At 49.8% G+C, this 14060-nt stretch overlaps 1 protein-coding gene across 1 annotated transcript; it reads right to left on the minus strand.

Annotated features, from left to right (window-relative positions):
* Nucleotides 1-1153: 1153 nt before the first annotated feature.
* Nucleotides 1154-7243, minus strand: LOC121154000 (lysine-specific demethylase 4D-like). The gene is made up of 3 exons (XM_040976745.1): nt 7214-7243; nt 1783-2997; nt 1154-1234 (listed from the first exon to the last, which is right to left on the minus strand). Exons 1-3 carry the CDS (start codon nt 7241-7243, stop codon nt 1154-1156), a joined length of 1326 nt encoding a protein of 441 aa, XP_040832679.1.
* Between the last annotated feature and the right edge of the window lie 6817 nt (nt 7244-14060).

The following is a 14060-nucleotide window of genomic DNA, read 5'->3' on the forward strand; positions in this document are numbered from 1 at the left end:
TTCCTTCTCGATCGCCAAGATTCATTGAATTCACACTTGTGATGGTCAGAATTGGATGGAAGCCTAGGACTGGAGGTTAAGGGATGGGGGCGGATGGGTCTACCTTCAGCTTGGTACAATTGCTCTGAGCCGTTTAATTGGCTTTTGCCAAAGGCAGGCTAAGAGACAATGAAGGCTGACCATAGGAAATCAGCCTGGCCCGGGCAACTTTTCCCATGCAGAGTGCCCCCCACACAGTGTGTCAACGACAAAGCAGTGCATCCTGCTGCATAGCATGCTGGAAGCAGCCCTCCACAAACAACCCTGCCCGAGTCCCCGACCTCGCCAAAAGACTACTTGAGAGACTGGTTGAGTTGTACAATTGTGTGCTTTATTTGACAAGAAAAGGAAAGCAAGCAAATACAGAATAACGGTAGCGAAATATTCACAAGAGGCTGATGTTCAGACAACCGTGCTTCCATTTCACATATGTCCAAGCCCACTGTTCTTTGGTCTTCTAGGCTTTCAGATCATCTATTTGCCTGGGAATAGGTGATGATCTGATGAATCACACACACACGCCCACACCCTCTTCTGTATTTTCAAGTCAGAGTTGCAATGCATCTTCCATGTGCTGGCTCTGTCATCCATGGCGGCAGTGGCCAGGCCAGGCCAGGCTAGGGTGAAGACAGGATCCTGGAGCTTCCTGCTTGTGTGCCACGTGGATGCAAGAGCTCCTGTCTCGAGGCCATCTTCTGTCTTCAATTAGAGAGTAAGAGGGAGCTGGGTCCCAGGTGGAGCAGCCAGGTCTCAAGGCAGTGTCCGCACGGCATGCCAGCATTGCAGAATCGCCTCCTGACTGCTTCTCATCCCAAGATTGCCGTGAGCCAGGCTTTTGTGTTCCAGAGACTTGTCATGTTCCAGAGTGTGCTCCAAGTCCCCAAGAGGCAGTCAGTCCAACCTCCTGTGTCTGGCTGGAGGGTGGAGGTCCGCTGGAGGAACCTTCTGTAAGGCTCAGGTTCTCGTCCCAGGCTGGGGGAGGATCTGAAATGCCCTTTGGAGAGGAGGGCTCACTGCTGAGTCTTGCCAGGCGGGTCGTGTCCTGGCTGGGACCTTTCCTGGATGGGAGGATGGGTTACCTGGCATAGTCACAAGTCCGCAAAGTGAAGGCGACTCAGGTCTTCCAATGCACCTCCCTGTGGCTGGAGCCAGAGGGGATCCCCAGCAAGAAGATGTTCGTATGGGACTTGGGCAGCTGCGGGGGCAGGCAAGGTTGCACAGTTGTCAGAGTGGCCCTGAAGCACATGGTGCTGGTGGTTTCCAGCAGGCAGGCAGTCAGTCCCTAGTAGAGACACCAGAGGGACTTGTCAAGGGCTCCAGGACGTTGGGAGGAGGAGGGAGAGGCAGAAAGTGGGCGAAATCCACTGGGATGTTGTGCAGGGACAGCAGACAAGGCCCAGGGTGCATGGCAGCATCAGGATCCAGTGGTGGTCCCAAGGCTTGGAGCTCGGGGTCGCAGCAACATCCAGAAGGGTTGGCAGGAGACTGAAAGTCCAGCGTGGAGTGGAGCGAGTCTGCGGGTGAGGCTGCTTCCCACGCCAGGGGTTGTGCTTCAGCGCCAGGAGCTGTGTGAGCAGACTGGGACTGAAGCCGCCTCTTGGTTGGCAGCTGCGGGAGGGGCTGGTGAGTTTCTGGTTCCTGAGGAAGAGGAGGAAGATGGTGCTGATGTTGACCACGACCTCGCCTGAGCCCACGTCCTTGTCCACGACGGCCTGGAGCAGGTGACAGCTGCTGTGCACCTACAGAAGTCTCCATTGCCCGTGTGCGCCTGCGGCGTCGGCCTCGGCCCCCTCGGGCCTGCACAGGCTGCAGGGAAGGTGCCTGGGCCGAGGAGAGATGCCTCAGGCCCAGGGCTGCCCTCCGGAGCTCGTGATCCTCTTTCCAGGCCTTCAGCCCCTTGCTGGCTGCTCCCGTGGGCCCCTTGCTGGCTGCTCCCGTGGGCCCTGGCAGGTTCACAGGCGCCCGGGCCTGGCTGTGCTGCCACAGCTCATAGTGCTCGGGTTGCTGGAGGCGCTCGAAGGCATCCATGGCAAAGGACACCCTAGCCTCCCCGCAGCTGCACTGGGAGGCCGCCTTGCCATAGTCGATCCAGCGCAGAGTGGCGAAGTTGATGGCTTCGGCGCAGTTGAAGCCGTGGCTGAAGCCCGCGTGGTAGCCATAGGGGAAGGTGACCATGAACTCGCCGGGCTGCTGAGTGACACGCTGGCACGGAATGCCGTTCTCCCGCAGCACACTGGGTGAGATGAGGGCTACCTTGTGGCGCAGGAAGGCCCGGCAGGCTTGGGCGCTGGCAGGGAAGAGCTGTGCAGCCAGCTCCTCCAGCCGCCGCCCGTGCTCAGGGGGCACCGAGTACCACGTCTTGGGCTCGCCAAAGTGCAGGTAGTTGACGCTGTAAAGGTCCATGTCCTCCGTGTGCCAGGCGAACGTGGTCTTCCACATGCCGAAGTAGAGGTAGGGGGTGTTGACGCCCTCGATGAGCACGCCGCACTCCTGTTGTAGCAGGTCGAGAAGGGAACCCAGGTTTCTGAGGTTCCAGGCCGTGGTGTGGTGGTGGAAGAGCGAGCCGCTGACGTCGGCCCCGTAAATGGGGGGAGCCCCATAGGCGCGGCTCCTCCAGTAGAGTCTCTCCACTTGTTCCAAGCTGAGCTGGGCTGGGGCCCGGTATTTGTCGCTGTTTGCCAGTTGGCGATAGTCGCTCAGGCTCATGGCTTTCTTCTTCTTGTGGTACTGAGTGAAGACCCCCGCCTTCCCGGAGACCAGCTGTTGCATGGGGCTGGGGATGACGATGTCGCCGATGTCGTCGTAGGTCTGCCTGGCGCTCCACTGCGGGGGTGGGATGACCTTGGCCAGGCCTGCACGGTGTGCACCCTGGGCTTCCATGGCAGCGATGAACGAGGTGAAGTCCACGAATTCCTCCCAGCTGGGGCGGAAGGTCATGATGCTGCCGCAGTTGGGGTCCTGGACACCAGAGTTGTCAGGCTGCATGGCTGCAAGAGAGCAAGTGCCAGACTCTGAGTCCTGTGTGCCTTCTACATGTGCCTCCCGGGAAGGTCCCACAGACAAATTGGGCCACTATTTTCTTGTGGTTGAAATGGATCGTGGTTTGTGTTGGCGGGTGTGGGGGGTGGGGCAGGGGTGAGGACATAAGCTCTATCCCTGTTGAAAGAGAAGCCCCAGTTCGTGTGGCACTGGCCCCACTTGATGTTGGGATGCCTACTGGTGGACGTGGAAAGCCATGGAGGAGGCCCAATGTGTTGGGGTGCTGCACCCATGGGAGAGACCCTGAGTGTCTCCTGCCTCCTGCCTGTGGCTCCCTTCCTGCTGGCTGGAGCTCAGTTCAGCTGTGGTCACTGTGGCCATGGGAAGAGACAGCCAGAGGACCAAGATCTTTCTCTCTGTCTCTTCATCTCTGTGTAAAATCTGCCTTTGCAAAAGAAAGAAATTAATGCCTGTCCAAGAGGCCCCTTTCTACCTGATGGAGAAAAGCAAGTTTGAGGAATTGTAACTCCTTATGAAGGCATGTAGTGTTGAGACAATCTGGGGAAACTCAGTCGGGGGATGGGGATTGGGGGGAGGGGAATCCAAGATTATACTGAAGTGTATCATAACATTCAACATTTAAAACAAGTCACTCAAACAAGAGAAGCAAGTTTGAAGTGAATGAGCCAAGCACTCCAAAAAGTGCACCAGCTATACCTTCCCAAGAAGAAACTTCTCCAACGTGAGAAACAGAAACATGGCAACAGGACAGAAAGCCCATGGCAGGAGTGATGAGGAAACACAGCAGTGTCCACCCAGACGTCACAAGAGAGGGAATGCAAAGAAGAAAGCACGCTAGCACACAAGAGCTGGCAGAGCTCAACAGAGACCAAAGTTTTCCAACGTGAAAACATCAGCAAATACGAGATCAGGATTTTCTCCAAAGCACCAATGTGCAGACCCGCCCTGACAGAATCATTCCTGAACGTACCTGTGGTGATGAGAAGTCCAAAATCAAGTTGAGGATACAGCTGGAAGCAGGGAGGTGGTTTCTCTGGGTGGCTACAGCCAGATGGAGGCCCAGAGCTCCACAGGGCCGCCTTTATATAGCTTGGAACAGCTCAAGATCCCATCAGTGCAGAGCCTACAACATCACTGATTGATACACCCTGTCTTTGTCTTGACTCCTCCCTCTTCAGGTGAAATTCCTAAGCAGCTTTCAAGGAGCAGGGTGCCTTGAAAGCCAAGTGATGGGAGAAGCAAGGCACACGGATAGAAACCCAAGGTTCCTGGAGAGCCACAGGACCAGACAAAAACATATGGGGTCATTTTGGAGAAGATGTAGTGGATGAGTGTTTGAAAGGCAGAGGGACAGGAAAACATGCCCCTGGTGCTGCTGGTTCACTCCCCAAATGGTAGCAGAAGCCAGGTGGGAGCCAGGTTGGAGTCTACCATCAGGAATTTCATCCTGGTCTCCCGTGGAATTTCCAGGAAAGAGCCAGAGAGAGAGAGAGAGAGAGAATGGACAGTGTCCCATCATCTGGTTCACTTCCCAAAAGGGTACAGAGTCTGGGACCAGACCAGTGTGAGGTTAGGAGGTTGGAGTTGCACTCATGTGTCCCTTGAGTTCTAGCCTCCATGTACTTGGCCCCAGCACCGCTGCTTTCCCTGGGGCATGAGCAGAGAGCTGGTTCAGAAATGGATCCATCAGGACTACAACCAGAGTCCCTTGGTGTTGCTGGAGCCACACCCAAGAGCCACTCCCAATAGCCTTTTAGGATTAGGTTCTCCAGGAATTCCTTGGAGATTCATCACCAAATCCTTTCAGGCAGCAGTATAGTCACCCCCTATCCAAGGTACAAAAAATGAAATACTTTTTAAAAAAGATTTTATTATTATTATTCTTTTTATTGCCAAGTCAGATATACAGAGAGGAGGAAAGACAGAGAGAAAGATCTTCTGTCCAATGAGTCACTCCCCAAGTGAGTGTAGTTGCTGGTGCTGTGCCAATCTGAAGCCAGGATCCCGGAACTGCTTCCAGGTCTCCCACACGGGTGCAGAGTCCCAAGGTTTTGGGCTGTCCTCGACTGCTTTTGCAGGCCACAAGCAAAAGTTGCATGGGAAATGGAGCTTCTGGCATTAGAACTGGCGCCCATATGTGATTCTGGCTCATTCAAGGCGAGGACTTAGGCGCCAGGTGGTCTTTAGCCAAAGGAGAATTCCTTTGGAAAGTATTTAAGTCATGAAGTTGGGGACTAGGTGTGTTGCCATTGCTTTTGATGCTCACATCTCATAGCACTGCCAGGGTGAGCCCCAGCTGCTCTATCTACCACTTAGCATTGAGTTGCAGTGAACGTGCATGAATTGTGGTGCAATGTGGAAAAGAAATAGGGCCTGGCTGGTTGGCCTAGCGGCCTCAATCCTGGCCTTGAATGCTCTGGTTTTCCATACGGGCACCAGCTTTCATCCCTGCAGTTCTGCTTCCCATGCAACTCACTGCTTTTGGCCTGGTAAAGCAGGAGAGGACAGTCCACAGCCTTGGGTCCATGCACCCATCTGGGAGACCTGGCTGAAGTTCCAGGCTGCTGGCTTCAGGTTGGCACAGCTCTGGCCCTTGAGGTCACGTGGGGAGTGAAGTATCTGACAGAAGATGTTCCTCTCTATCTGTCCTCCAGTCTGTATAGATGACTTTGCAGTCAAAAATGAACTCAATCTTACAGGCAAAGAAATAGTTCTATGGTCTTCAGGATAGAAATGCTGGCAGACCTTTGTGCCAGCAGAATTCTGCTCAAGTGCTTCTGCTTCTGCAGCCCACCTTCCTAAGAACTGAGGGCATTGCTTGTTGCCCCTGGGTGCCCCCAGCGACTTCCTTCCAGGGGGACTGCGTTTCCAGTGAGCATGGGGATGGGGGTGTGGCCTGGGCTTTCCTAGTGTGTTCACCAAAGAGCTATTCCCATCACGGCTCATGGAGAGTTGCAAAATCATGTGGTTAAGATGGTTAAGACAGCCCTGAGACACCAGCTCGTTACAAATGGCACTGTAGACTCTGGTGGCATCGCACAGTGGTTCAATTCCTTGCCTTGAATGTGCCAGGATGCCATATGTGATGTGGTTCCCATTCTGGCAGTCCTGCTGTCCATCCAGCTTACTGCATGTGGTCTGGGACTGCAGTTGAAAACAGCCCAAAGCTTTGGAATCCTGCATCTGCATGGGAGACCCGGAGGAAGCTCCTGGCTCCTGGCATCGGATTGGGTTCAGCTCCAGCACTTGCAGCCGCTTGGGTAGCGAGTCATTGGATGGAAGATCTTCCTCTCTGTCTCTGCTCCTCCCTGTATATCGGCATTTCCAATAAAAATGAATGAATCTTTCAAAAAAACCCCACAAATCATATGACACTCTAGCTCTGCGATTCCCCCTAAGAACCCACACAAGCTGGGTCGGCAGGAGTGAAGCATCAGACAGATTTCAACAGAGTGTTATGGTCACAATGTTGACTCCTACTCTCCTGCCTTATCACTTTCTTTCTGTTTTTCATGATAGGGTAAGTAATGCACAGTCTGTCGGTGTAGGCAACTTCCTAAGTTGGATTGCACCTATGCAAATGTTGCATTGCTGGAGAAAAGCATCTAATAGCTGGTGGGAATTCTTTTCCTGGTTTATCTCAGCCCTGTGTTAAGTTTACTAGTGTGTTGGGTCTGGTGGCGTGGCCTAGCGGCAAAAGTCCTTGCCCTGAACCCACAGGGATCCCATATGTGTGCCGGTTCTAGTCCCAGCAGCTCTATGTCCCATCCAACTCCCTGCTTGTGGCCTGGGAAAGCAGTCGAGGATGGCCCAAAGCTTTGGGACCCTGTACCCGTGTTGGAGACCCAGAAGAAGTTCCAGGATCTTGGCTCTGGATCGGCATAGCATCCTCCGTTGCGCTCACTTGGTGAGTGAATCATCCGACAGAAGATCTTCCTCTTTGTCTCTCCTCCGCTGTATATCTAAGTTTTCAACAAATATTTAAATCTTTAAAAAAAAGTATACTTGTCTGCCAGTTATTGCCCTATTCTTTTCATCATCATCATTATTATTATTGTTACTATTGAATACGTGGGCACAGACAGCCATAAGCTCCACACATGTCCTTGGGATCTCCATGCAAGCATCTGTGATCCCGGGTGGGCACATATCACTCCAATTTGACATAGTGCACAATGGGAAGAATGGACTTAGCGATCTGCATGTTTGTGGACATGGAGTGGTCGTTATACTTGCTCATGGAAACAGGTTTGGAGATGTTTTGGAGGGTGAACGGTTGAGGGAGATTGTGAGAGGTGAGGAGTATCTTCTTGGAGACTTGCACCAGCCAGGAAATGAGGGAAGTAAGACCGAGTTGGTTTAGAGCAGGGAAACTAGAGAAACTTTTTGGGACCAAACCTATATACCCACCTCCATGGGAGTCCTGAGCTTGGCTTGTCAGTGTCAACCAGCATCAAGCCCTGGAAGCGTGGACTGCCTGGCAGGACTCGACCACCATACCCACCAGTGAGTACTGGGAAACGGGCTGGACTAAGTTAGGTGTGGCCATGACCCTGACGAGCACAGTGGGAGCAGATTTTTGTGGAGAATCAAAGGCTCTCTCCTGTGGGATTGCCAGAGCAGCTGTTTTGCTTGTGTGCTGGGGTGGTGATAGGCAGAACTAGGCTGACTGTGGAACTCACCAACATTCCAGGGTACTGGTGTTTGGGCTAGTCTGTTCTGATACATAGGTGCACCCAAGAATTGGATGTGAGGCTGGCTGGGTCACAACACCCACCAGCACACACTGCCAAGTAGGGACCTAGCACTCGCTGGCATGTGTAAGACCTGGGTCTTGGATTGTGCCTGTTGGGGACCTTGGTGACCTCTCATGGTTAGCTCTAGCTCCCATTCATGAGGACGTGATATGGGGCTCTGTGTTAGTCAGGCTGGTCAGGGCTGCTTCACCTGTTGGCTAGTGTGTCGGTTGGCTCTGTAGGGACCAGACTGATCAGAACTAGAGCAAATCATAGCACAGTGGCATGCTTCAGAGCCAGGATGGTGTGTAGGCCATGCTGGGCTAGGCTAGGCTCTCATACCTACAGTTGGCATGCAAGCCAGGGATGGGACATACTGGGCAGGGCTAGGATATAGCACCCACCAGTGAGAACTGGAATTGGGGTGTGGCAGACTAGGCCAAGCTTCAGCTTCTAATGGCAAAGATCAAGTCATGGGAAGGTCTGTGCAAGGCTGTGTCAGAAATCTTTCTTTGAGAGCAGGTCTGGTCAGAGAATTAAGGAATTAAGGGGATACACCAGCTGGGCTTCAGTTCCCACTGGTGAGCACAAGAGCTGGAATGAGGGGTGGTGAGCTGGACTGGACATGGCTGCAGTATCCATGGGCATGAGTGTGAACTCAGTCTGGGCTGTGCTAGACTGGGCAAGGCTCTAGCCCCCACTGATGCTGTCAAGAGACAGGGTGAATATAGGATGGTCTCTACAGCCACTGAATCATATGAAAGCTGTGTCAGAGGGTGGGCAAGGAAAGGATGGGCTGCAGCCCGCATGAATAAGGGCCAGAATAGGTGTGGGCTGGTCAGGCAAAGCTGCCATACCTGGCAGGACAGGAGGTAAAGCAAGTCAGCCTTGGCTAAGAACCCACCAGTGTGTGATGTTTGCTCCTGGCAGGTAAACCTGATAGAGGATCTTGGGGACCTCCTCTGTCAAGATGTATTCCCTGTAGGTGAGCTCAAACCAAGGTATGGATCAGTCCAGACCAAGCCTGGATACAGTACCTGCCAGCATACGTGTGGGGCAGGTGTGGGGCAGGCCAGACTGGGCTGGTTCATAGCACCTAGTGTCAGATGTGAGGATCAGGCTGGAGTGCAGGCCAGGCTTGGCTGGACTACAACACCAGCCAGTTTACATGAGGGCTGGGACTGGGGGCCATCCAGGCTGGGCTAGGCTGCATTACTCTACAGCATGAGCTGGAATGGGGGCAGATAGGGCTGAGCCAGGCTACAGTACTGGGCAGCAAATGCAGAGGTGAGGCAGGCCATGCTGGACTGAGACACAGCACCCACCAGCACATGTGGGCCAGGGAAAATGGGGAGGTAAGCACAGTAGGGGGGGCTGTGGGGGCTCCCCTGCTGGGTCGCTCTTCTGCTGGTGAGTGTGAGAGCTGGGACTGTGGGCAGACCATGCATGAGCTAGAGTAAGTGTAGGCTGCTTAGGCTTTGGCACAGCATTAGCCTACAGCTGCTGGAACTGGGGGCAAGTCCTGTGAGGCTAGACCTCCTGGAAAGTGTAGTCTCTGGTTTGGGAGAGAGCATAGTAAGGAAGTTGTGAGCACCTTTCTGATATGCCGCAGCTCCCACCGGAAAGCATGAGAATCAGTTGTGGAGGCAGTTCTGGCTGCACAAGCAATGACACCCATCAGCATGAGTATGGGCTGGATAGTGGGGTGGTCAGACTGAGCTAGGCAGCAATGGCCATTAATGTGGGACAACTAGATGCGTCTACTACACACGCAGGCATGGGCAGGAAGCAGGGCTGGGGTCAGGCCTGTGAGGGTTATCAGGAGTGTCTGACTAGGCTGCAGTTCCCGCTGGTCTGCATGAGGGCAGGGTTGAGTTGGGCAACATTATCTGTTGGTTTGCGTATAGGATGGGACTGGGAACGAAACTGACCCGGTGATCGCCACTAGCAGTAGGTGTAAGCTGATATGGGTGATAGACTGTGCTGGACCCTCCCTGGCTTCTGTGACCAGGCTGGAGCTATGCTCAGGTCTGCCCATTGTCAGCAGTTGAAGTAACCTAGTGGATTCAAGATTCCTCCCCCTGCCCTCTTTCTCCTTCTTTCTCTAAGATATGGCTTTTCAATCAAAATAAATAAAAGCTTTAAAATATAATTTTTATCTTTTTGAAGAAAAGCATTTTCAAATTAATAAATTATGTTTTTTAAAGAGTTCACAAATTACAACTTAAAATAAGTAAGTTTTAGCATGTCAGATGCAGAAATATGGCTACAGAGTCAGTAACCAAAGATTGGAATGAGAAACACATCTGCAGTGTTAACTCAGACATGAAAAAGGAGAAGATGCATATTAGGACTCAATAGATGGAATAGCTCAATATAGAAATGTTTTCCATGTTAAAGATTAAGCAAATATGTGATGTATTTTCTCCAAAGCACAAATAAGAAAGCTTGTTTTAATAGAATCATCCATTAAAGTACCTGCACACGCAGAGAATCCAGAACCAGGGGAGGACACAACTGGATCCAGGGAGGTGATTTCTCTTGGTGGATGCAGCCAAAGTGAGGCCCATACTTCAATGCTTTGGAAGAGTTCGAATGCCATCAGTGCTTGCTCACGGCATCACTGTTTTATACTTTGTCTTCGTCTTTATTCCTCCTTCCTTTTGTCAAATAGGGAACTGAAAGCCAAGTGATGGAAATGGAAATTGCATAAATATGTGGCAGTAGTGATCTACTTCCCCCCATTTCTCGACCGTGATTAGTAGTCCACATGGAATGCAACCTTTTCAACTATTCAAACACCACCAAAAATAAAAATGTGCTTATTATGTAGAAAGGAAAGGATAACAGAATAAAGAAAAATTGAATGTGGCTTAATACTATTGTGATTATTATGTGTAGACAACTGTGTGTTGCCTTTTCAAATGTTCCTAGCCCAATATTTTTATTATTAAGATTTATTTTTTAAATTATTGTCAAATCAGATTTACATAGTGAAGGAGATACAGAGAGAAAGATCTTCCATCTGCTGGTCCTCTTCCCATGTGGCCACAATGGCCAGAGATGAGCCAATCCAAAGCAAACAGCAGAAGCCTCTTCTAGGTCTCCCACATGGGTACAGGGTCCCAAGGCCTTTGGCCATCATCTATTGCTTTCCGAGGCCACAGCAGGGAACTTGATGGGAAGTAGAGTAGTAAGGATATGGACCAGTGCTCCTATGCGATCATAGCACATGTAAGACAAGAAATTTACCCACTAGTCTATTATACCAGGTCCCCAATATTTTTTTATTCTAGGCTTTCTAGAGAATCTAACTGCCTGGGAAGAGTTTGCACTCTTGATAAATAACAAGGTGGAATCTGGCTTTTAATAGCAAAAACATTTTTTAACATGATTTTTTTTAAATTAGAAAGTATTACAAAGAGAAAGGATGTTGTCAATGGAATGGATATCTTCCAACCACTGGTTCATGCCCCAAATACCTGCACACGGCCAGGATTGGCCTGAATAAAGCCAGGATCTTGGACTGTCTTCTCAGGTTTCTAGGTGAATGCATAAACCCAAGTCCTTGAGTAATCTTTTGCTACTTTCCCAGACATATTAGCAGGCAGGTGTGTCAGAAGTGGAGCAGCCAGACCTCAAACCAGTGCCCACACTGGGTATAGGCATGCCAGGTGGTAAATTTATTCACTATGCAGCAGTGCTGGTCCCCTAACATTAAAATATTAATGTAAGCCAGGGTCTTCAAGAGACATGTCAGATTTCATTTGGTTATGCGTATAGTCATATCTAAAACTTTTAAGTGGAATCACTGTTAGTTCTTACCAGGAATATATAAACAAGCATGTCTGGTCTCCAGAGTGAGCAAAACGCTAACACCCAAGTCCTAATTTCATCAAGCTATTCTACACAATTAAAATCTCAAATATTTCGCTGTTTTATAACCAATGTTTTAAGTTCTGTATCTCCCATTTTCTCAATGTCTTCCTCAGTTAGCTCTCAGGTTGCCAAAGGGTTTTGTTCCTTTGCAGGGGAGTATTCAGTAATATTCATTTTGCCTTTGTCTCTTTTGCTCTTGGTCACTGTACTTCTGGTTAGCAGATTCTTTTTTTGGCAGTTTTCTAAGCTCTGTCACTCACAGGTCTACACTTCGATTTTACTTACTGCAGTTGGTACATGGCTTTTTTTTTTTTTTTTTTTTTTTTTTTTGCAATCAATTGTGTTACTCCCTGCAGTGAGTTCCAGGTCTGGATTCTTATGTTAGGTTTCCACCATGGTCTCCATAGCCCCCGTTCCTTTGCTCATCAATCTCCACCTCCTACAATACCGTGTTGAGGCTACAACATTGTCTGTACAGTCTGTCTCCCACTTTTAGTTGGAGCAGGTCCCAGGATTAGGAAGATGCCAGGTGTCCTGTATAGTTAGTTAGGTTGTTGTTGGTTGTGATTTTGCCAGAGCCTGTTGGCTGTTAGGTCTGAGGGCCACATGGACCTATTTTGGCCATGGTCGGTATTATTTTTCTGTGGGACCAGTACAAAGTACTGACCTCAGTGAGTTCTGGCCAAGCTCAGCGCATGCACAGCTCACTGTTGTCCCTGCTGTCTTAAAGTCATTGCCATGGTATACAAAATGGTATTTGATGTGCCACTACTAGTTATTGATCTACTGGCTGTCAGGTTTGAGGGCTACCCAAACCTGTCTTGGGTGGAACCTGTAGGATGCCATGTTGTTGCAGTACACTGAGTCAGAAATGAGTTCACTCCTAACTCAGTGCATACACAGTCCTGTCCATAGCCTTTATGTGCTTAAACAAAATGGTGCCTGATTCAGCTCTAGGGGGCAGACTGGGCTGTGAAATCCACCCTGTTCCTGCACTGCCTGTCTGGAATCTGCTGCTTTGTCTCTGCTCCTGGTCAAATCCAACAGACCAGCAGGACAGGGATATCTCTGTCTGGATTCACCTCCTGAGCTCCCGGTGAAAGTCCCTTCACACCTGGTTTTGGTGAAGTTACAGCTGCCACTCTAATTCAGATTGCTGCCTGCTGAGTGCTGCTGGGGCAACAGTCTCTGCAGCACCGCACCGTTGTGTCCACTCTTTCCTGTGTCTCTCAGTTTCCAGGTACCCCTCTGCTGTTGTTCTGTCCTCTCCTATTTCCCAGAATGTGCTCTCTGCTTCACACTGGGTAATGTTTCTCTGTTCATTTAAACGTGTTCTTACCTTATTCTGCCATCTTGATTCTCTAAAAACTCAAATATTTCCACAAACCTTTTACCAGCTGAGTTCAGTGGGTTATTCCCCTAACTTAATATAGAAATAAAAAGCCAGAAAACTATTGCAGACAACTGAAAAGTTTCATTTATGTAGTGAACCTGAAAATGAGGTTAAAGTACCTCCCAGGAAGGATATGAAAGATGGGGTATATGTCAAAAGGAGAGATACCTCAGGGTTTCAGTAAGTTTCTTGGGAGTTTAAGGGTTCCCTGACTCCTTGTCTGAGTAGAAAGCCACAGACATTGGGAAATATCTGGGCAATTTCTGTGTTATGCAGTTGAAATTCTTTTACTGGTCACTTGGTGAGGGACAAACAGGCAAGCAACAAATATTGTACATGCAAACATGGGGCAGTGAGATTATGACCCAATGAGAATGGCCTCACAAGGTTTACGAGGCTTGGTTAGTCTCAAAATCTTCTAAATTTATTCTCATTTCCCATAACAACGTACAGGTACTTACATCACAAATCATTAAACCATTTTTCTGCACTATGATTTGAATCCATTTGAGCCAAAAGGCCTCTGCTTTTTAGGCATTGTTAATATAGTTTTCAATTGATTAGTTGATTTCTTAGAATATTAACTTATTATACACAATTGAAATCCAAACTCAGTGGACAGGATAAATTTTTTTTAAAGATTTATTTTTTCTTTATTGAAGAAGAGAGGAGAGAGAGAAAGAGAGCAACCAAGAGAGCACTTCATTCCACTGGTTCATTGCCCAAGTGGCCACAAGACCAAAGCTGGGCAATCTGAAGCTTGGCACAAGGAGCTTCGCCTTGGCATCCCCATGGAAAGATTGGGATCCCTATGGAAAAATGTCTCAAGGACTTGGCCCATCCTCTGGTGTTTTGTCAGGCCATTAGCAAGGAGCTGGATCAGAAGTGGGGTAGCCAGAACATGAAGCAGTGCCTTTTACGATATTGGCAAACTAGGCAGAGGTTTTTGCCACTCCTTCAGATTTACCTAGTACTTCTAATTCTACAGCAGTTATTGACAGTGAAGGTGAGAA

This window comes from Ochotona curzoniae, unplaced genomic scaffold, assembly GCF_017591425.1.
Source record: "Ochotona curzoniae isolate NIBS_2020 unplaced genomic scaffold, NIBS_Ocur_1.0 contig_2723, whole genome shotgun sequence".
Taxonomy (NCBI): Eukaryota; Metazoa; Chordata; class Mammalia; order Lagomorpha; family Ochotonidae; genus Ochotona; species Ochotona curzoniae.